We start from the raw sequence: 23,217 nt of genomic DNA, 5'->3' as shown, positions 1-23,217 counted from the left end.
TTTTTGCTATATTTAATGACATATTTACTTATGTATCGAGACATTTATTTATTTATTCATTTATTTTGGCAGGTTCGGTCCTCCATACTCTGAAACATCACAGTTTCTTATCAAAGTGAACGAGACACTCGAGCCGGAGAACAAACCTCTTTATCTTTTGGCCTTGTGTTTGTTCTGTGGACATTTCTCACAGCACATTTCCTGCCTCAGACGTTGTTGTCGTTCGATGATAGATGAGTCGATCATAAACGGCTCAGATTCGCCTAAAAGCTCTTTTTTAATTGGAGAGCTCTTCAGGTCTGTTATCTGCTGCTGTCTCTGTTCAGGATGCAGCCGCAGGAAATATCCATAAACGTCGTATTTTCATCGCTATTATTTGTCCTCTGTTGCTTGAAGGAATCCCAGAACATTGCAGTGGTTAGTGGGACACTTATTCTCAGTTATCTACTTATGTTACAGGGAAGTTTGAAATTACATTTTATTATTCAATCAACTGATCAGTTGTTTTTGACAAAAGAAACTAGAAAACTATAAACCTGATGAATCCATCGGTACCAACCAGGTCAGACTAGCTGGTCATGAAGGAGGTTAAATAACGCTCCAAACTGACACTAAATGTTGGCGAGGAAAAACTGTCATGTCCATTTTCAAAGGGGTCCCTTGACCTCTGACCTCCAGATCAGTGAATGTGTGAGGGGTTTTGTCAGAAAAAAATGTCAGAAAAATATCCAATAAAAAGTTTGAATAATATCCGATAAAAAATCAGAAAAAAAGTCACAAAATCGTGACAAAAATGTCCAAAAAAACTGAAAAAAAGTCTGAAAAATGTTTGAAAATGTCTGAAAAAGTAGAAACATTTTTTTAAAAAAGCTCAGAATTTTTTGAAAAAAAGTCAGAAAATGTCCGAATAAAAGTTGAAAAAAAAGTTGAAAAAAGTTCGGAAAAAAGTCTACAAAACTTTTGGAAAAAAATGTCCGAAAAATTTCGAAAGAAAAGTCAGAAAAATGTTCGATAAAGAGTCTGAAAAGGTTTGGAAGAAATAGAAAAAAAAAGTTCGCAAAATATTGGGGAAAAAAAGCCTGAGGAATGTTTAAAAAAAATGTCTGAAAAATGTCAGATAAAACCTGATGAATCCATCGGTACCAACCATGTCATACTAGCTGGTCATGAAGGAGGTTAAATAACGCTCCAAAGTTACACTAAAACTGTCATGGCCATGTTGAAAGGGGTCCCTTGACCTCTGACCTCCAGATCAGTGAATGTAAATGGGTTCTATGGGTACCCACGAGTCTCCCCTTTACAGACATGCCCACTTTATGATCATCACATGCAGTTTGGGGCAAGTCATAGTCAAGTCAGCACACTGACACACTGACAGCTGTTGTTGCCTGTTGGGCTGCAGTTTGCCATGTTATGATTGGAGCAGATTTTTGGGATATTTTCTGTCTTTTTTGTGAGTATTTTTCTAATATTTAAAAAAATATATTTTTTAGACATTTGTTGGACATTTGTCGTATTTTTTTCGGACATTTGTAGGAAATTTTTCTGACTTTTTTTCTGATATTTTCGGACAATTTTCAGACATTTTGTTGACTCTTTTCTGATATTTTTCTGACTTTTTTTCTGACTTTTTTTTCTGACAGTTGGACATTTGATGGATATTTGTCGTACTTTTTTCAGACATATTTCAGACATTTGTCGGACATTCTTCTGAGTTTCTTTCTGATATTTTTCTGACATTTAGTCAGACTTTTTAAAAATCTTTTTTTTGTTGATATTTTTCAGACATTTGTCAGACTCTTTTTCAGACTTGCTAAATCTTTATGCTAAATGCAGTACCTGTGAGGGTTTCTGCACAATATCTGTCATTGTTTTGTGTTGTTCATTGATTTACAATAATAAATATATACATACATTTACATAAAGCAGCATATTTGTCCACTCCCATGTTGATAAGAGTATTAAATACTGGACAAATCTCCCTTTAAGGTTCATTTAGAACAGATAAAAAATGTGTAATTAATTTGTGATTAATCAGAATTAACTCTTTTAATCGATTGACAGCCCTTAATCTTACATATTATTGTCTACAATTTAAGCAATAAAAATGTAAATTTTTCTAAAAACGAAACCAATTAGTTTCTCATTTTAAGAGACCCGTCTTATTTTCTTTTGTGTATATTAACTGTTGCTCCTCAATAATGCAAAAGCATTTTTTATTCAATTATTTGATTTGTCGATGGAATTATTAGTAGAATACTTGATTACTTAAATAATCCAGAGCTGCAGCTGTAGATAGGGACATTCATGTTTTCACGTTTTTGCGTCGGCCACCGTAGTTCTCCGACACAAGAGAAGTTTCAGCTGGTTGCAATCTGCAACCTCGCCACTAGCTGTCACCAGATCCTACACACTGTCCCTTTAACCTGCAGAACTATTCTAGCTTCTGTAGATACACGACCGTTCAGGAGTTAGTAACCTGCCGTGTCCAGTCAGATGTCTCTGAGACGACGACTCTATACGTCTGAAAGCTTTGTTCAGTCTTCAGTCTTCCCTCTGCCACTCTCCTCTTCGTGTCCTTCCATCGCTCTTCTTTCTTCACTAATTCCCGTCACTTGTGAAATTATTTCCCCGAAGGCCTCGGCCGAAGGCAATTACCGCCGCTCACCTGTTTAATCAAATCTTCTCCAAGTGGATGCACACTCCTCAAAAACACTCTCCGGCTGTAAATATCAGCTGGCTGCTGCCAACTCTTGTCCTCTGGACTAGAAGGTGTTGAAACGACACGTTTGTGATCCTGAACGCTTCATCGAACCCAACAAGACAGACCAAACCATACTTCTTTCACTGTTTCCAACAAGTACTTCATGCTATGATCTGTTTATTAGATGATTGTCTTTATATATATATTCTATATTTTGAACAGATTAATTATAATAATCGTCTGGTTCTGGTTCTGTCTCTCAGGTTGGATCGCCATCCTGGGCTCTCTGTGGCTTCTGGTTCTGGCCGACATCCAGGACTTTGAGATCATTTTGCACCGGGTGGAGTGGGCCACGTTACTGTTCTTCGCTGGCCTCTTCGTTCTGATGGAGGTATTTAACTTACATATTTCTAGTATTGATTGAAAGACCATGTATATGATTTTAATAAATACTTACAGTATATGAAATGAAAAGTGAGCCAGAACTGGGATAAATGAAGCTGGACTCTCCTCTGACAAACATCTTTACTACAGACTAAATATTGATTCCCCTAAGTATCGCAATTAATTTATTTTACAATTTTAAAATAGATTTTTTAAATGCCAGAATGGATATATTTGCTTCATCTGAGTCTATGTGGAGGTAGAAGGAAGTTACTGTTTTATTGTGGTAGTCTGAGTAAGGTGACGTCATATCCGTTCCGTATCCGTCAACCAAAACAAACCTCAGAAAGTCTAAAACGTTGGAGGGTCGTCGTGGATACGACCTGCACCCTCACATGTTAAATCCAGCGTGGTAAACACTACACATCCAGTAAAGGATGGAAACACTTTGGGTTTCACACATTGACAGGAAAAGCAGAGCTAGACAGAGCAGAGCTAAAGCTGCATGCTAACTCGGTCACGGACAGGAAACGTTATGGTATGGCGGTAACGTGGCGGTGGAGCCGGCCGTCGCTCTCGTCTCCGTGGTCAAATGGGCCGACGCTACGACTGTAGAGCACCCAGATACTGACATTTGTGTTCTCTGCATTGAAACGGCCCCGATGGAGCTGACCATGGATGATAAAGAGAACGGAGCTGACGGGAGAGCTAGAGACCACCTTGGAGAAGTTAGAGGAAGTAGACATGTGGGACTACGTCCGCTTTTCAAAATAAGGTGTTAACAAAGGGAACTGTAGATACTAAATACATCTATGGAAATAAGATTGATTAAATTATATTCACCAGAAGAATAAAACATTATACATTAAAAATAAAATCCCACTAATCTGTGAGGGAAATGTCTTTATTCTTTGGTCTTTGGGTTGCTGGATAATAAATAATTCATGACAGTGATTCTGATATATTTGACTTCAGGACATCTCTGACTACATACATGCTGAAAATCAAACATCTTTATTGTATTCATTTAGAGATTTTCCAAAGTGAAAGTCCCGTATTTGTACCTGGAGGTAGCGGTATTAAGGTGTAGAAACGTCCACCAGTGTGTGAATATCTTTTTGTTCTCTGTGTCAGTAACTATAACAACAATAGATCCATCTCTGTCTACTATAATGGAAATAAAAACGGTATTGCTTTTCTTCTCTTGGTTCAATCCCACCTCTAACTAATTCTCCTCAGACCTTCATATTAATCTTCTCCCCTCTTCATTCTTCAGGCGTTGGCCCAGCTGCAGCTCATCGACTACATTGGAGTTCAGACGGCGCTGCTTATAAAGGTGAGTCTTCCTCTTTGATTCTCAAACGTTACCGGTCGTCTCTCTGGGCTCCCTGCAAACTGGACAGAATTGTTAATTGGGCACAGGTGACATGATATTGCATTTCATGCATATTGATCCTTTTTGTTCTGCACAGCTCTGGATTCCATTATGTTTTGTTTACATGTGACTCCGGTCAGCGGTGGAATGGGTCTGAGGTAACGTTCAGAAATATTCTAGCCTGTGTGCATCATGTGAGCGAGGCGTCTCTTAGCAGCAGTAATGGGTACGTCAGCTGGTGTTTGGATGTTGGGCCTCTATAAGTCTAATGATCACACCTGACAGGTGGGAGGGGGGGGGTGCTATGACCTGCTCCGCCTCCCCAAACAGTGGACACCATGCTGGGTAGGACTGCCTGGTCTTCCTCTCTTGAGACGAGGTGAAAGGAGGAGATATTGCCTCCTTAAACCCGGCCATGCATACTTAAAGAGGAGACGGTTGAAACGACATCATGCTTGTGACGGGTGGAGAATTGGCCTCGCTCGGAGCTCAGAGATGAAACTCAAAGACGCCGCCGCCACCCCCCCCCCGTGGTCGTGTCACACAGTCAGACATCCTGTCCTCCCTGAAGACAGGCTCAGTGTCAACGAATGAACGTAATTGGTGTGTTTGATTTAAATCAGTGATGGGCTGAAGGGGGGGTGATGTGTGCATCAGAGTGTCGGTGAAACAGCAGTTATCTGTCTCTGTCTTGTTATTATCTCCACCTCTCAGGCGGTGCCAGAAGACCAGCGCTTGGCTATCGCCATCATCCTGGTGATGTGGGTCTCGGCTCTGGCTTCTTCTCTCATCGACAACATCCCCTTCACTGCCACCATGGTGAGAGGCTTCAGCCTGATGCTTTAATGTCTACTCTAACTATTAGCAACAAAGCAAATAAGTATATTTCACAAAATGTTGAATTATTCCTTCAAACTTTAAGCACAAACGATTCTATGGCAGCCGACCAAATGTAAACCATTTCATCATCAGTATACAGTATTTTTCTTTCTCTCTTAGTTCCTGTAAATACTCAGCGAGGGTTTGATTTGTATTTTCTTGATATACGGCTACGTGTTCAGTGTATGCATCCTCCGTTAGTACGGTTTGTTAAAGTGGTATACACACCAGTATTCAGTCACGCAACATCTGGTTTCACCAGCAGGAAACGGTGGAAGTGTTCACGGTTACGCTGCACACGGACGCTTTAATGGTTCGTCTGTAGACTCATATTCAGAGGAGATGCAGGAAGGGAAGTAAATTCCTCAGAAAATAATCCAACAATCCAAAACGATTGAGAACAGCCTGTCGGAGGGATCTGATGTGGCTCATCAGCTGCTGCATGTTGCATGTAAAACCCATCACATAGATGGAGCCCCTGCGTACATACTGTATGTATATGTATTAGAGCGTTTCAGACTATTTACTGAGTTATAGACACCAAACTTAGCTGAAATCATTTTGTTATTAAAATTATTTTTGGAAAAATAACGCATATAAAATGATTTTCTGCCAGAAGGGTTAAGACACTAACAGCTGTGTGTATTTTTTTTAATAATTTCCATTTTATCTCTGTACTCACAGATTCCTGTTCTCATCAACCTGAGTCAGGATGCAGACGTGAACCTGCCAGTAAAACCGCTCATCTACGCCCTGGCCATGGGAGCCTGTCTCGGGGGTAAGCCTCTGTTTTATTAGTATTATTCAAATCTTTTATTGGCTGTTCAAACATTTACACATTGTACATTATACAATATGTCAACATCTGTATCCCACCACACCTCACTGGGACACTGGCCAACACAAAAAATAAATAATAAATAATAAATATAACAATAACAATAACACTAGTAACAAATATTGCAAGGAATATAAATAACGTAATAGAAAAAAACACATAGTCAAATGAATAAATAAAAGCATTAATATTAATGATACTAATAATATTAATTATAATAATAATAATACAAGTAACACATATTGCAAAGACAATAATAGTAAAAACACATGGTAAAATATCTAAATAAAATAACAACAATAATAATAATAATAATAATAATAATAATAATAATGAATGTTGTTAAGAATATGAATAAATAAAATACTGTGTAACAATAGAAAAAAATATGCTAAAATAAATACATAAAATAAATATGATTAATGATAACAATAATATTAATAATAATAATAATAATAATAATAATAATAATAGTAACACATATTGTAAAGAATATAAATAAATAAAATAAAATAAGAAATAGAAATAGAAAAAATACAATGTAAAGTAAATGAATAAAAGAAATATTAATAATGTTTATAATACTACTTATAAAATAATAATAATAATAATAATAATAATAATAATAATAATAATAATAACAAATGCTGTGAAGAGTATAAATAATACAAAAAAAACACATAGTAAAATAAATAAAATAAAGATTCTACAACGATACTATGAAGTTGTGGTTATCAGTTATAGGCATTGAGTTATATTTCTTGAAGTGTAGACATTTTTATAGTAGTCCAGGACGGTTGCCATACTTTCTGGAATTTATTAACTGAGCCCTGAGCGGTAAATCTGATCTCTTCTCGCCATGAGAAAGCCCCAGCGTGGGCTGGAGAGAGATCCACATCTCTTTGAGCAAACCTCTATTTTATATAAAAACAGAGGATGAGACGGTTTGTTTTTTGGGGCTAAAAACACCGAACAAAGAGAAACGCTTCCAGTCAGCAGGGACTTTATTCCCTGTTTGAAAGGTGTGGATCTTTATCGATGGCCTCTGCCAGAAGGAGACATCATACGATCCAGGTGACAGCCACGCTGAGCTGACTGTGTGCAGCTGGGTCCGTCCCCAGGGAGGTCAGGCTGAGCAGCTCAAGGCCTCGTTCAGACTCGACCCAGCGGCCCTGGTGTCCCCCAGTGGCCCTGGCGGCCCCGACGGCGGCCCGGCGACCTCCAGCTCAGCGTGGCTCTGTCTGGGTGGGAAGGACACAAACACAAAGACAGAGTTAGAGAGCTGTCACAGTGTCTCAGTTTAATCAACTCTACTGTGACAGGTCCGTATCGATCGGTAGTATGATGTCGCCACTGCCCAGCTCCATCCACACGCTGACACCGTCTGAGATGTGAGCGGTATCGAACGGCAGGACGGATACGCAGCCTGACTGTCAAAACATCAGCAGCCTTCAGCAGATTAGAGACTGTACGACTTTATACTGGACAGAGGCTACTGACAGAACCATGAAAGATTATTATTAACATTCTTATAGCTGTGCATTAATGTTGAATCCTTTGTAATGTGCTCTTCATAACTTTACGTGACGTTAAAAGAATGACCATCTGTATATCAGTTATGATGGATTGAAGTGAATGTTGGCCGCGTTTAACAACAGCAAAACTATATCAAAACATCTGTCTATAGACTCTCACACAGCTGGAGTAGTATAATCCAAGTCTCATTTATTCAGCTGAATGCTCACTACTTCCCAAACACATGCATCTGCACTAAAACCTCAATATTTAAAACATGGGTTAGCACGTCCAAGCGTGAGACTGTTAACCTTAACCCTGTTTATTAGGGGTGGATCACAACTTTTTTTTCCTTCTCGATTTCTAAATGATGTTTTAATGTCAGAGTCGATATATCTGCTTCATGTGAGTCTATGTGGAGGTAGAAGGAAGTTACCGCTTTTATTGTGGTAGTCTGAGTGACGTGACGTCATATCTGTTCCGTATCCGTCAACCAAAACAAACCTCAGAGAGTCTAAAACGTTGGAGGGTCAGCGTGGATACGACCTGCAGCCTCACATGTTAAATCCAGCGTGGTAAACACTACACATCCAGTAAAGATGGAAACACTTTGGGTTTCACACATTGACAGGAAAAGCAGAGCTAGACAGAGCAGAGCTAAAGCTGCATGCTAACTCTGTCACGGACAGGAAACGTTATCGCATCTGAAAAATGTCTGAAAAATGACAGAAAAATATCCGACAAATTAAAAAAAAAGTTAAAAAATAAATGTCCAAAAAATGTCCAAGGGAAAGTAAAAAAAATGTCAAAAAGATATCCCAAAAATTTCCCAAAAATATCCAAAAAATATCCAAAAAATATTCAAAAATGTCCAAAAGATATCCGATCTTGAGCCCTTCATTACACTGATTTTTTATAACCTACAACTATCCAAGTAAAGGTCCCTAGAAGTGGTTGATTCAACTTTATGCAACCTTATTATTTGTTTTATTCATGTTGTTTTAATGTTTAATGATTAATGTTGTTTATGTGTCTGTTTAGGAAATGGCACATTGATCGGAGCATCAGCCAACGTCGTGTGTGCAGGAATAGCTGAACAACACGGATACGGCTTCTCCTTCATCGAGTTCTTCAGGTACGTCCTCTCTTCCTCTTCAGCACTAAACCAACATAACATAATAAAGTCCTAAACACCATGTTTCTAAACCCAGAGCTGCTTTATTGTTAGCTGGTCAGATTGTGCATCACTGAGGATGCTTTACTGCCCAGAGGGCTACTCACATGTTAATGTCCTTCATATGCTGCGAGAGGAGATGCCAACAATGTGTATCGAGCTGCCTGATAACATTCAGAGAAAAGTCTCACAATTCAGATTTTTGGTGTCACAGAAACATGTTTCTTAACTGCATTCAGGTAAAAATCCTATCTTATCTTAGGATAGGAGTTTAGCTTTTACAGAACCGATCGAGGAAGCACGTTTCTGCTTTGTTAGCATTGTGACCCGTACAAACCTCTGCTAGCAAACACACTTTACCTGACTCGGAGCTTTAAAACAAATCTTTATTGACAACTGTCAACAGCCAGAATTTCTATTTTACACGTACAGTGTGATCACTCAGGTCGTGGCTGACGATCGGACCGTACAGTGTGTTCACTCAGGTTATGGCTGACAATTGGACTGTATAGTGTGATCACTCAGGTCATGGCTGACGATCGGACCGTACAGTGTGATCACTCAGGTCGTGGCTGATGATCGGACCGTACAGTGTGATCACTCAGGTCGTAGCTGACGATCGGACCGTACAGTGTGATCAGATCACTCAGGTCGTGGCTGACGATCGGAACGTACAGTGTGGTCACTCAGGTCGTGGCTGACGATTGGACCGTACAGTGTGATCACTCAGGTCGTAGCTGACGATCGGACCGTACAGTGTGATCAGATCACTCAGGTCGTGGCTGACGATCGCACCGTACAGTGTGTTCACTCAGGTTATGGCTGACGATTGGACTGTATAGTGTGATCAGATCACTCAGGTCGTGGCTGACGATCGGAACATACAGTGTGGTCACTCAGGTCGTGGCTGACGATCGCACCGTACAGTGTGTTCACTCAGGTTATGGCTGACGATTGGACTGTATAGTGTGATCACTCAGGTCGTGGCTGACGATCGGACTGTACAGTGTGATCACTCAGGTCGTGGCTGACGATCGGACCGTACAGTGTGGTCACTCAGGTCGTGGCTGACGATCGGACTGTACAGTGTGATCACTCAGGTCGTGGCTGACGATCGGACCGTACAGTGTGATCACTCAGGTCGTAGCTGACGATCGGACCGTACAGTGTGATCAGATCACTCAGGTCGTGGCTGACGATCGGAACGTACAGTGTGGTCACTCAGGTCGTGGCTGACGATCGGACCGTACAGTGTGATCACTCAGGTCGTAGCTGACGATCGGACCGTACAGTGTGATCAGATCACTCAGGTCGTGGCTGACGATCGGAATGTACAGTGTGGTCACTCAGGTCGTGGCTGACGATCGCACCGTACAGTGTGTTCACTCAGGTTATGGCTGACGATTGGACTGTATAGTGTGATCACTCAGGTCGTGGCTGACGATCGGACTGTACAGTGTGATCACTCAGGTCGTGGCTGACGATCGGACCGTACAGTGTGGTCACTCAGGTCGTAGCTGACGATCGGACTGTACAGTGTGATCACTCAGGTCGTGGCTGACGATCGGACCGTACAGTGTGGTCACTCAGGTCGTAGCTGACGATCGGACCGTACAGTGTGATCACTCAGGTCGTGGCTGACGATCGGACCGTACAGTGTGGTCACTCAGGTCGTGGCTGACGATCGGACCGTACAGTGTGGTCACTCAGGCCGTGGCTGACGATCGGACCGTACAGTGTGGTCACTCAGGTCGTGGCTGACGATCGGACCGTACAGTGTGATCCTTCAGGTTGTGGCTGACAATCGGACCGCACAGTGTGATCACTCAGGTCGCGGCTGACGATCGGACCGTACATTTTGATCACATAAGCTCAGTTCGGAATGCATTTGAGAGTTGAGAATTGCAGTTTCTTTTTGTCTTATTTGTGCAGGTTTAGCGACCTGTTCCCCGTCAGTGTGGAGGAACTGGTACAAAATGTGCTTGATATATAAAAACCCCTCTAACTGACTGATTGAGTTGAAACTGAGTGAAACACTCACAGAGAGCTTGATTTGATTTGAGATCTCTGGTGGGTGAAAAAGAAGAAGAAGTCACATGTGAAGCAGGATGGAGAGGACGCTGCCTCCAGAGTTCACACCTGCTCTCTGATCGTTCTCATCAGAGTGACGTAACAGTCAGACGTACTGTACGGTCGGCTCGTTGGAGAAGTGGAAGTGGTCAGTGATGTTGAAAGACAGATGAGGTTTAATATGTAACCGCTCGGTAATAGCATGTTCTCTGATTTATAACGACTAAGTGTTCTGTTTGTTCCAATGAGGAGAGGCTGAGATGTCTGAATGTCTGCAGAAGGATTTACATCAAACTCTCACAGCGGGGCCGCCGTTCACTCTGACACGTATAATTTAGGGTTTGTGGCTGAGCCGCCGCCGTGTAGTCACTGAACGTACATGAGTGGATGATGTGGTGAAAGCCAAGGTTAGAAAACATTTCCACTGGACCGAGTGACAGGGATTGATCACTGCTGCTGACTTCACAGAGTCCCTACGAGGAGGACCCGTCTGTTTGCTGGCGTTCTGCCGTCGTTTGTATGTGTGAGATTGTGCGAGAGAAGCCGAATAATAACAACATGTGACCTTTGGTGTTGTAAAGAAAAACAAATGCACAATTACCCGGTCATCGTTAGTTTCCTGTTTCCTTCTCACTCTGTTCCAGTAAAAACAAATGATAGAATTAAGAGGGAAATGTCATCGCAGTTAGTTCTCGTACAGCTCAGAGACGTGTCCGTCTGCATGAGAACAGTGGCAGCCTGTCAGCTCCACTTCTCTCTCTCTGCCTCCGTAGCCGTGTTTACAGCGAGGAGATTGAAGCGTTGCTCTCGGCCGAATCGCTGCCTGTAATTGGCTGTGTCTGCGGCGAGGGTCACAGCTGTTCAGAGAGACAGGTAACGGGGGGGAGACGTCCGTCTGCGACTCCAGGCAGCTGGGACCGACTGGTGCTGCATTCAGGGCCCAGATGAGCCCACTGGGGACCTGGATGCCTTTTTGATAGACCATCACAATAGACCATCACAAAGGAAGATGACCCTGAAGACCTCAGCAGTTAGTTGTTGTGGTCCCCGTTGCTTCCTTCATGCCTCCAGACCCCGATCATCCTCCGATCAACCGTTAACTTGCGGAGCACCTAGTCTATACAGTATGTCCTGGATGGTACAGATAGAGTCCAGACAGAGTCCAGATAGAGCCCAGATAAACCGGGTACATAGGAACCATTAGTGCTCAGTGTGAAAAACAGCTGCTGTTGTTGTCCAGCAACACGTGACGCACGTGTCAATTTCCACTCCAGTCTTTTCTAAATAAAACTCCTCAGTTAGGTTTAGGTAAAGATGGTGGTTTGGGTTAAAATAACTCCAGAAGTTCTGTAACTGAAGTTCAGAAGTTACAAATAAATCAACGTTGACTTCTTGCCTCACACGGGGCACCAACGTTTTTGGACCCACCCATCCACCCCGACCTCCTCGCTACACGCCGTTCACTGCTCTCTATACTTCCTGGTTCACAATTACATGGACTAACTATTTCACAAACTGCTGAACACTGCATGCATGTTTAAACACTAGTCATGCTGCTCATTGAATAGACCTTTTCAAACTTGACAACATAAACATACTAGACGAGCCCCTTTGTATTTCCTGTTGCAGTGTTTGGTAATGCAGTAGCTGATAGGAAGTAAAGTTGGACCAAAGCTGTTGCCCTAGCAACAGAGTGGCAATGAAAAGGTCACAGGTCAAGCATTGTCACGGGGAGCTGAGCTGTCCTGTGTCCTACGTCCTGCCCAGTCAGACGATCACGTCCTTCTGGTTTATCTAAAGAAAGTCTTTGAGATTACATCGGGACGTTCAAAGAGCTCCCATCACACACAATTAAATCAATGTGTGAGATCACAAAGGATGATGGGAGTTTTTAGACGAAGGTGAACCTCGCTCCGCTCCTGTGCCGTATTGTGGTAACTTTTTCCATCTGCCCTCTGTGGCGTCACGCTGAGCCTGCGATGGGGCAAACGAGGTATTACTCAGCAGAAAGAGATTCACTCCTGTAGAGGTGACCTCAGCTTGTCTGATTAGGATAAGAGTTTAGAGATTCCCTCACTCCATCCATCTTCCGTTGACATTCATTCCACTGAGATTAAAATCATAGTGGTCTCATGTTAATGAGATATTTAAAGGAATAATTCACCCCCAAAATGAGCATCTGTATATCAGTTACTCACCCTGAGCTACCTTGAATTCTGTGAGAAAACGTCTCTCATGCCTCCACGGTGAACGGAGAATCAGAAAACAGAGAAAAGTCTTGATGAATTGAAGTGAACTGAAGTTTAACAGCAAAACGATATCAAACATCCGTTTATAAGCTCTCCCACAACAAAGATCAGGTTCTTAGGTACGTTTCAGAAGGATCAGGGGTCTCATTTATAAAACAGTGTGTAGGATCCGTACTAAAACTGTATGTGCGCACAAAAGACGAAAATGGCGTGCACCAAAAAAAAAATCAGACTTATAAAACTGTGCGTACGCACACCTGCACGCGATGTTCCCTTTATACACCTGCAGGCGATGTTCCCTTTATACACCTGCAGGCGATGTTCCCTTTATAAACCACAGTCTACCTGGAGATGTGCGCACGTGGATCCGCCTCATGTTCCGCCCTCTACACGCCATCATTGATGCAAAGCACCTCATGAATGTTTCTGCATGTGAATGAACCTGTTGATCAGTGGATCTTTACGGTGAATCACGGTGACTAGCGAGAGGAAGACAGAGAAAAGGAGTTTTTCTGACACAGAGATGGAGGTGTTTGTAGGTGAGGAGGTCTCTGAACACTCGTTCCCTCCTACGATGGTGAGACAGCGTTGATGAGATATTGAGCGGAATTTAATTGTAGATTTGAGTTGATATTTTACATTTGTAAGGTGCTTATGGAATAGTTATGGCTCACTAGCACAAAGAACCCTGCTGTTTTAAATGTTTATGATAAAGAGGATATAAGTATGAAGTGAAGTTAAATGTGTGAGAGGCATCATTATAGGTATAATGACATTTAATCTCTACAGTCTGGCTTCAATTCCCCGCCTCACCATCTGCGTCGCTACCTCGGTGCATCCATACTGTGCGTACGCACGGGTTAAAGTTTCCGTACCGGTGTGCACATTCTCCCGTCAAGTTTTATTTTTATAGATCACGACTGTTGCGTGGGAAGTGGCGTACGCACATTTCAGGGCCCGTTTTGTGCGTACGCAGCGGTTCTAAATGACAGCCCTGGTTCTTAGGTACGTTCCAGAAGGATCAGATCGTGATGAATCTTTGTTTAGCCGGCTGACGATGATGTCTACCCTTCTCTGTTATTTTACTTCTCTGAGGTTTCCCTCATTATTCACACCCTGTTACACCTTTGATCTGTAAATAAAATGCTAATCATGCTGACCTTTGCACTTCAGTTCAGTCAGCTACTCAAAAAAGTTTGACTGGGTTATGATTTAAATGCAGCGCCACGTCGTACTGGACTCATTATTAATGAGCCTAAGTGCTCGACTAGCCTCATTAATCCTCAGTTCAAACACTAATTTGACATTTCCACATGCATATTAAATGGAAACGGCATAATTTGAATCATCTGAATGAGGAAATAGTCGTAGCAATAAGGAGTAATACACGGACACACACATTTCTAACATTTACTGTTATTAACTTGAGGTCCTCTGGACTTCCTGTTGGCTTCTCTCAGCTTCTCCAGAGCAGCAGACGGGATGTATGGCAGCTCTGGAAAGGTCATCTTAAAATAGGGCTTTGAGGTGGCTTCTGATTCAGAGGAACTTATATAAAAGAGAGAGAACAGATACAACAGGCCAACGATGGGCCGACAATAGCTGTTCACAACTACTGGAAAAGAAACTCAAAATGCACATGAAGAGCTTTTTTAAATGATTTCAGTCCTTTTAATATATATATTATTTGTATTTTGAAGATTTTAGGGCTGTCGAAGTTAACGGGATAATAGCACATTAACGCAACTTGGGATTTTTAGGTTGTAGCGGCTCAGTTTTAAAGCTAAAGTGAAGATCCTGGTATCATATGAAACTATGAAACCTGATGAATCCATCGACAACAACCATGTCAGACTAGCTGGTAATGAAGGAGGTCAAATAACGTTCCAAACTTACGCTGGCTTTTGTCCTAAAAAATTACAGAAAAATGTCCAATAAAATGTCCGAAAAAAAGTAGGAGAAAAACAGAAAAATGTTTGAAATGTTTTTTTTAAAAAGTTAAAAAAATGTCGGAAAACATTTCAGAAAAATATCAAATAAAAAGTCAGAAAGTTTTTCCAAAAAAAAAGTCTGAAAAATATCCGAAAAAAACCTGATGAATCCATCGGTAACAACCATGTCATACTAGCTGGTTTTGAAGGATATTAAATAACGCTCCAAAGTTACGCAGAAAAATTGCAGGACAATGTCAGGAAAAAAGTCAGAAAAAATGTCCAAAAGAAGTCTAAAAAGTCTCTGATAAATGTCCAAAAATGTTCCAGAAATTGTCTCAAAAAAAGTAAAAAGAAAAGTCTGAAAAATTTCTGAAAGAAAGGCAGAAGAAAAGTCAGATCCTGGTATCATATGAAACTAGAAAACCTGATGAATACATCGGTACCAACCATGTCAGACTAGCTTGTCCTGAAGGAGGTTAAATAACGCTCCAGACTTACGATAAATTTTGGCGAAGAAAAACTGTTATGTCCATGTTCAAAGGGGTCCCTGGTTGAAAAGTCCTGTGTTTGTTTGACCCGTATAACCACCCCGACGTCCTCCGTACGTGGACTTCCGTGGACTATCATTAGAAATGTTTTTGTGATACGTCAAAAACAAACGGAATCTGCGACAAAATACGTTTCCCTCGAAACGTAACTCATGATGCAGTTTAATTGTTTGTCATGTAATGTCATTTTTATGAGACGGGGCTGAAGCAGGAGAGCAAACAGTTGTTTGACCTCAGTGGAAATGTTGTTTTTGAAAGGCTAAACGCCAACAAATATGAATTGAAGCAGAATGTTTTTGTTACATAAAAGCACAGGGCTGTCAAAGTTAATGTGATAATAACGTGTTAACACAAATTAGTTTTAACGCCACTAATTTCTTTAACACAACTTGTAATTTTTAGGTTGTAATGGCTCAGTTTTAAAGCTAGAGTGAAGAAACCGTTAGTTTGAGTTATTTAACGAACTCTTGACTGTGATTGTAATTCGAGAAAGTTCGTTGTTAACTGTGTGATACAAAGTATTTTGTAGTTGGATTCAAACAAGATAGAAAAGCTAACCATAAACTTTATAAACTAGGGCTGTCAAAGTTAATGCGATAATAACGCAAAATCGTTTTAAAGCCACTAATTTTTTTAAAGCAACTAGTGATTTTTAGGTTGTAGAGTTTTTAAAGCTAGAGTGAAGATACTGGTATCATATGAAACTATAAAACCTGATGAATCCATCGGTACCAACCATGTCACACTAGCTATACAATATGTGTACTTCATACTGTATTTGTGTGACTGTTTATTCCTCTGATTCACCAATATGCTGATGATATACCCCTAATTTTGGCAGAAAAAAATAAACAAAAACCAGGTCAGACTAGCTCATCATGAAGGAGGTTAAATAACGCTCCAAACTGACACTAAATGTTGGAGAGGAAAAACTGTCATGTCCGTTTTCAAAGTGTTCCCTTGACCTCTGACCTCCAGATATGTGAATGTAAATGGGTTCTATGGGTACCCACGAGTCTCCCCTTTACAGACATGCCCACTTTATGATAATCACATGCAGTTTGGGGCAAGTCATAGTCAAGTCAGCACACTGACACACTGACAGCTGTTGTTGCCTGTTGGGCTGCAGTTTGACATGTTATGATTTGAGCATATTGTTTTATGCTAAATGCAGTACCTGTGAGGGCTTCTGGACAATATCTGTCATTGATTTGTGATGGTAATTGATTTCCAATAATAAATATATACATACATTTGCATAAAGCAGCATATTTGTCCACTCCCATGTTGATAAGAGGATTAAATACTTGACTAATCTCCCTTAAAAGATGTTACTAGTTAATGAGGGCGGCGCTGCATCAAGTAACTAAACTCTCATTTTGTCTGTGAGACATGAAATCCTCCAAACATTTAACTTCTCCCAGCTGTCAGAAATATGTTAAATAAGGAACTCATTTAATAACAGCCTTAATTAGCCACTCAGGGATCTTTAATTAAAGTTGAGGATTTGACCACATTTAATGTGAGTAACTGAGACGCTGTTGATCAGACCGATGAGAACTCTCTCTGTCTCGTCTCTGGGGCGCTCCGTCATTCTGCCAACAGGTTCTTCACTTGTCCTGTTGTTGTTTATGGACCGTCTAACATGTTGCACAGTGAAATACACGTTGAAACTAGTTTTCAGTTTTAGCCACAAGCTGCAAAATGTCCTCCTTTAATCAGTCATAAATACTAAAAACCTGTTTGTTGTAATTGTGCGGCTGCTGTTGACCCTCAATCAGGTATCAGGTCAGCTACATCTATACGTCAAAAAACGACGCTTTGTCACGACCGAGGCATCTGATAAATAAGGGGAAATAAATAAGGAGTGAAATGCAAAATCATGCCAAAATAAATAAATAAAATAAAGAATAAATACATAAATAAATACAAAAAATACATGCATGAATAAATAAATAAATAAATAAAGAATAAATTAAAAAATGAATACATAAATATAAAATAAATGCAAAAATAAATAAATACATTTAAACATGTATAAAAATAAATTAAATTTTTGTAATATATAAATAAATATATATTATAGTAAAAATAAATACATTTAAAAAAATAAATAAAAGGGAAAATTAAACAGAAGAATTACAAAAATTATAAAAATATATAAATAAAAAATGTAAATATATAAATAAATAAATATATATATTATAAAAAAATAAAAGGGGAAATATAATAATAATAATATTATAATATAATATAAATAAGGGAATTAATACAAAGATAAATAAATAAAGAAGCAGATTAAAACAGAAATAGCAATTTATGTCACATTTTATCAATTAATTATTATGACTACATTTATTTTTAATATTATTTTTGCTGCCTTTAATGACATTTTTTAATTTATTTATTTATTCAGTTATTTATTTATCTGTTCAACATCCTGTTTTTGTTTGACTATAACGGGAGTTACAGAGGTGAAAAGTGTATTTGTTTGTTTGTTTATTTATTTGTTCATTTGTTACCTCAATGAATAAAATGAGGACGGGCGCCCACTGCCATTCTTTTTGTTTTATTTTTATTTTTATTTTTTAGAGGGTGACCAACGCCCCCCAGAAGTTGGCGCCCTAGGCGACCGCCTACATGGCCTATGCCTTAAACCGGCCCTGCCCACCTCAACTTTATTTTACATATTTCCATAAAAGGTTCCATAAAAGTTCATATGTAAGAAGACATAACATAAGAAAGTCCTGGTCACCTGTGAGTCACCGTCCATCAAACACTGAACATCAGTGTTAACTGAACTCAAACAGTCGTGTCCGACTTTTACATCCTCGGAGCAGAAATGCTGCCGATAAACAGAAAACACACGTAACCTTTTACATCTCTCTGAAGACCCGGCTCACGCTGTTAAACTTTATATTTCACATATTAATCTGACCTGACAGAGTTACCGTCGTTACTGTGATGAGAAAATAAAACTACACTCAGACACAATAGAATATAAAGTTGTGTTGATGAGACAAACAGCCCATTACCCCTCTGTTATCATCATCATCATCATCATCATCATCAGCATCAGCATCAGCATCAGCATCAGCATCATCAGCATCATCATCATCATCATAATTGGCCGTGCATTAGAACTAACTGTCTGTTATCACTTGGTCATTAATCTCAATCTGAGAGTTAATAAACAGCGGTGTGAACCCTCATTAGTAGGTTTATGGTTATTATCTGGTTTATCATTGACTCGCTGCAGCAGCACACATGTGAGCAACATCTGCTCTAAATGATGTTTTAATAGGAGTTCATCTTTCAGTCGGCGTGTTATGGTTTTAATTCCCTGCTTTGACAGAGATGAATCTCCGTCTACATGTAGTTTGTGTCTCTCGTCGTCCTCCTGAAGGGATCTGTGTGTCAGAGACCGGAGGCCAACAGATCTCTGGCCGTCGGAGCAGCCATGTGTCCATGTAGGACATGGTAGACGTCCAAACCACCGACCATCTGCAGGTCTGCAGTCATCTGAGGACACATTCCATATTCATGATACTAATGGAGGAATGAAGAACTCGTCTGGCGTACAGTAATTCACTTTTACAGGTTCCTGCTCTACTTTAATGGCATCGATCGTCTTTATAATGACTGAATATTAGTCATCATAATAATAAATAACTGAATCTCTGTTATTATAATGAGAACAGGAAACATCACAACAAACTCTAGTCTGTCCCCGGTGTCCAACTTCAGAGCGGTCCGTTGTTTCTGTGCACCAGAAGGCTTTTAGAGTGTTTAATTTCATTTGGTCTGTTTTAACATCTCATTGGTCCTGACCTGGAGTCCGCACGAAGACAAACCTTCGTCTTGATGCGTCCTTGAGCAAGACTCTGATTTGTACCAGCTTTATCCGGCATCACGCCAAAGCGTGTAATAGACCAATGGGCCCTTTGTCCCCCCACTTTACGGCCCTGTCTCACTTTCTTTTTAAAGTCGTGAATCACTGTATACCCGGCAAATGCTCCTATATTACAACACGGTAACGGATGATGTTTCAATAATTCCCATCCAGACTGGAGGGAGTCAGCAGTGTTTTTCCTCTCCAGATGTTCATCTGGTCAGCAGCTGTATGCTCAGCTTCGTCTCAGCTGCGTCTCACGGAACCGCAAGCTGAACTCAAGTGTTTAATTACGCTTCAAGTCTATTTTCTTTCGACAATACGTGTGTAAACGTGAGGTTGATGCGCAATAAAAAAAACACTGAACAATATATTTATCCACATTTTGCAGTCGGCAGGCAGAGTGTGGATCTTTATCCAATCATAATCATCCATTGTGTAGATTAATTCAAATGAAATCATCGTCCGGTGCGCCGCGACCGCGGTCTGCTCGGAAAGGCCCGACCGTGAGTTTTACATCAGCACCTCGCCGCTGCCCGGGGCCATGGAGTTCTCGCTGCGCACCGCGCCCTCTCTCCCTGCGGGGACAGATGGGATTCCCGGGACGGACTGTCCTCAGTGGAGGAATCTGCGGCGATGTCGACACCCCGTCTCGTTCACCGTGCTGATGCATCAGCATTCACAACCAGACAACCTTTCTGATTAAATAGTTTACTGGAGCTCTGGTCCACGTGTTTATTCTGGTTCACAAGTTGTCCAGAAGAAGAAGATGAAATGCTCCAACATCCATCACAGTCTTAATGGTCCTCTGGAGTCGTTGTAGAGGGAGGCTGTGATATCAGCTGACATAGTAAAAGTAAACGCCGCCTTATCAAACATTTATTCATGAACACGCTGCTGCAGGCGGTCGGCTCCGTTCGTCTGATGGAGACAAATGGAGACAAAGATTATTTTTCTGACAAAGTAACTGAACATTATGAAATAAGTGTTTCAGTACAGCCTTTAACACTTTACATTATTTATATACTGTGTGTTATGTTGGATTGTTTCAAGTTTCTGCGTGAAAAACATATATACTGCATGAAGAGAAACCACTGACTGCAGTGGAGACATGGACATCTATGATATATATATATGATATGCTGTATATCAGGGCTGTCAAAGTTAACGCAACTTGTGATCTTTAGGTTGTAGCGGCTCAGTTTTAAAGTTAGAGTGAAGATCCTGGTATCATATGAAATCTAAAACCTGATGAATCCATCGGTACCAACCATGTCAGACTAGCTGGTCATGAAGGAGGTTAAATGACGCTCCAAACTAATGCTAAATGTTGGAGAGGATAAACTGTCATGTCCATGTTCAAAGGGGTCCCTTGACCTCTGACCTCCAGATCAGTGAATGTAAATGGGTTCTATGGGTACCCACGAGTCTCCCCTTTACAGACATGCCCACTTTATGATAATCACATGCAGTTTGGGGCAAGTCATAGTCAAGTCAGCACACTGACACACTGACAGCTGTTGTTGCCTGTTGGGCTGCAGTTTGCCATGTTATGATTGGAGCAGATTTTTCGGATATTTTTCTGACTTTTCTTTTTACTTTTTTTGGATATTTGTTGGATTTTTTTTTTTTTTTTTACCTTTTTCAGATATTTAAAAAAAAAAAACATTTTGTTGATATTTTGTCGGACATTTTTCTGACTTTTTTTAATACTTTTTTTCGACTTTTTTTTAAATGTTTTTCTGACTTTTTTTTTTTTTTAATGTTGATATTTTTCAGACATTTTTAAAACTTTTTTTGGAAATTTGTTCGGCATTTTTCAGACTTTTCTTTCAGACTTTTCTAAAAACTTTTTTTTGACTTTTTTTCAGACATGCTAAATCTTTATGCTAAATGCAGTACCTGTGAGGGTTTCTGGACAATATCTGTCATTGTTTTGTGTTAATTGATTTACAATAATACATATATACATACATTTGCATAAAGCAGCATATTATTATAGCAGCATATATATTAGCCCACTCCCATGTTGATAAAAGTATTAAATACTTGACTAATCTCCCTTTAAGGTACATTTAGAACAGATAATAAATGTGCGAGTAACTATGGACAATCGTGCAATTAATCAGTATTAAATATCCCTACTTTATTCATTATTTAAGCCATTGTTTTGTTTTTGAGTAATCCTTGATTCTTGACTAGTTGAGTATAACTAACCATTATGAATATGTGTTGTTGCTCGTTACAGGTTAGGGTTCCCCATGATGATAATGACGTGTATAATCGGGATGTGCTACCTGCTGGCCACCCACATCGGACTGGGATGGAACATGTAGTCCTCTACGACGGGTGTCCCGGAGCCAAAGAGACGGTTACTGTGATTAAAGTCACCTGACTGACTAATCAGACTCATACAGGCGCTACAGGAAGCACAGCAGACATGTTATGGAAGATGTCTTTGACTCAGTTTCACCACCTTTATCAAACCTTTAGTCCTCACGAGAGCCGATCCAAGGGAACTGGACCTGCCGGACTCCGTACTGCTGTTCATGGTGCTGCCGCCTCAGTGAGTGATTCTGATGGAAAACTACGTGGTCTGTTTACAAAAAGCAACCCTTCCCAATTAATTGTATTCCACTGATTTTAGAGACCTTTAGGACACCGATCACTTTGTTTTATTCAAACGTTTCACTCCCGGTTTACCAAACCGTACGCCGATATCTTAAAGGAACCACGATACCCGGTGAAAGGGATTTTATAACAGCATCAATCAAACTGGAGAGTAGCAGGATGATTAAATACAAACATTATATACTATCTATTGTACTGTGTACACGATGATCTCATGTAAACTCAATGATTTAGTTCATGTAGAAAATGTAAATGCTGTTATGTTGCATTCACACCAAGAGCGAAGCGAATGTTCGCCTCGCTTTACTCGCGTGAGTCGGACCGCCGGTATCATTCATGTTCATTCGCTCTAGATGCGCCGGAGAGGAGGAGGAGCTCGTCTCCATAGATACCAACAACTTCTCTTTCCTCCACTTCCTCCATCAAACATAGAAGAAAACCAAACGCCGTCGTGTCTGGGTTCATAACGTCACCCGGCGGCGAGCTGTATTCACATACAGCGTCATCACATTGACTGTATCTAGCAGCCACACGTCTCTACTGCGGTATGAACCCAGAATAAACAGATGTGCTGTGATTTAATATCAATAAACAGATCAACATGATGCTGAAATAATGAAATCATTCAGCATCATCAATGAAATAATCAGACAACTTTTAAAATGCTTGTTTTGTGAATGGAGTCTGGATGGATCAGAGCCAGGCTGTGCAGCTGCTCCATCAACACTCAACATGACGTCATCTAGAGACGTTGTTGTTTCTACCAGAGACTGTCTGTGGTTTCTGCTCTCTGGACAGAGATGATGAACTATCGTAGCTCTGGGTGACCACAGACACACACAAGATTTATTTATCCTCCATTTCTGATTCAACAACGTCAGGACGTCAGTGAGGACAGGAGGACGATCTCAACACTGAGAGGCTTTCACCACACAGAGACACGCACATTTCTCGCTTGAGTTTAGGGATGCACCGATACCGATACCAGTATCTATCGGGTATCGGGTCCGATACTGTGCTCATG

At 40.5% G+C, this 23,217-nt stretch overlaps 1 protein-coding gene across 1 annotated transcript in view; it reads left to right on the top strand.

Annotated features, from left to right (window-relative positions):
• oca2 (oculocutaneous albinism II) overlaps positions 1-22,675 on the top strand; it is a 56,086-nt gene extending 33,411 nt beyond the window's left edge. The window contains exons 18-23 of the mRNA XM_037771058.1: positions 2,968-3,095; positions 4,365-4,424; positions 5,178-5,282; positions 6,027-6,120; positions 8,737-8,830; positions 21,811-22,675. Of these exons, the coding sequence (XP_037626986.1) occupies positions 2,968-3,095; positions 4,365-4,424; positions 5,178-5,282; positions 6,027-6,120; positions 8,737-8,830; positions 21,811-21,898 (569 nt within the window). The 3' untranslated portion in view covers positions 21,899-22,675. The remainder of the gene's footprint in view (positions 1-2,967; positions 3,096-4,364; positions 4,425-5,177; positions 5,283-6,026; positions 6,121-8,736; positions 8,831-21,810) is intronic.
• Positions 22,676-23,217: the final 542 nt, after the last annotated feature.

This window comes from Sebastes umbrosus, chromosome 5 (genome assembly GCF_015220745.1).
Source record: "Sebastes umbrosus isolate fSebUmb1 chromosome 5, fSebUmb1.pri, whole genome shotgun sequence".
Taxonomy (NCBI): Eukaryota; Metazoa; Chordata; class Actinopteri; order Perciformes; family Sebastidae; genus Sebastes; species Sebastes umbrosus.
Note: the sequence above shows the minus strand (reverse complement) of the source record. Positions and strands in the feature narration are given on the sequence as shown.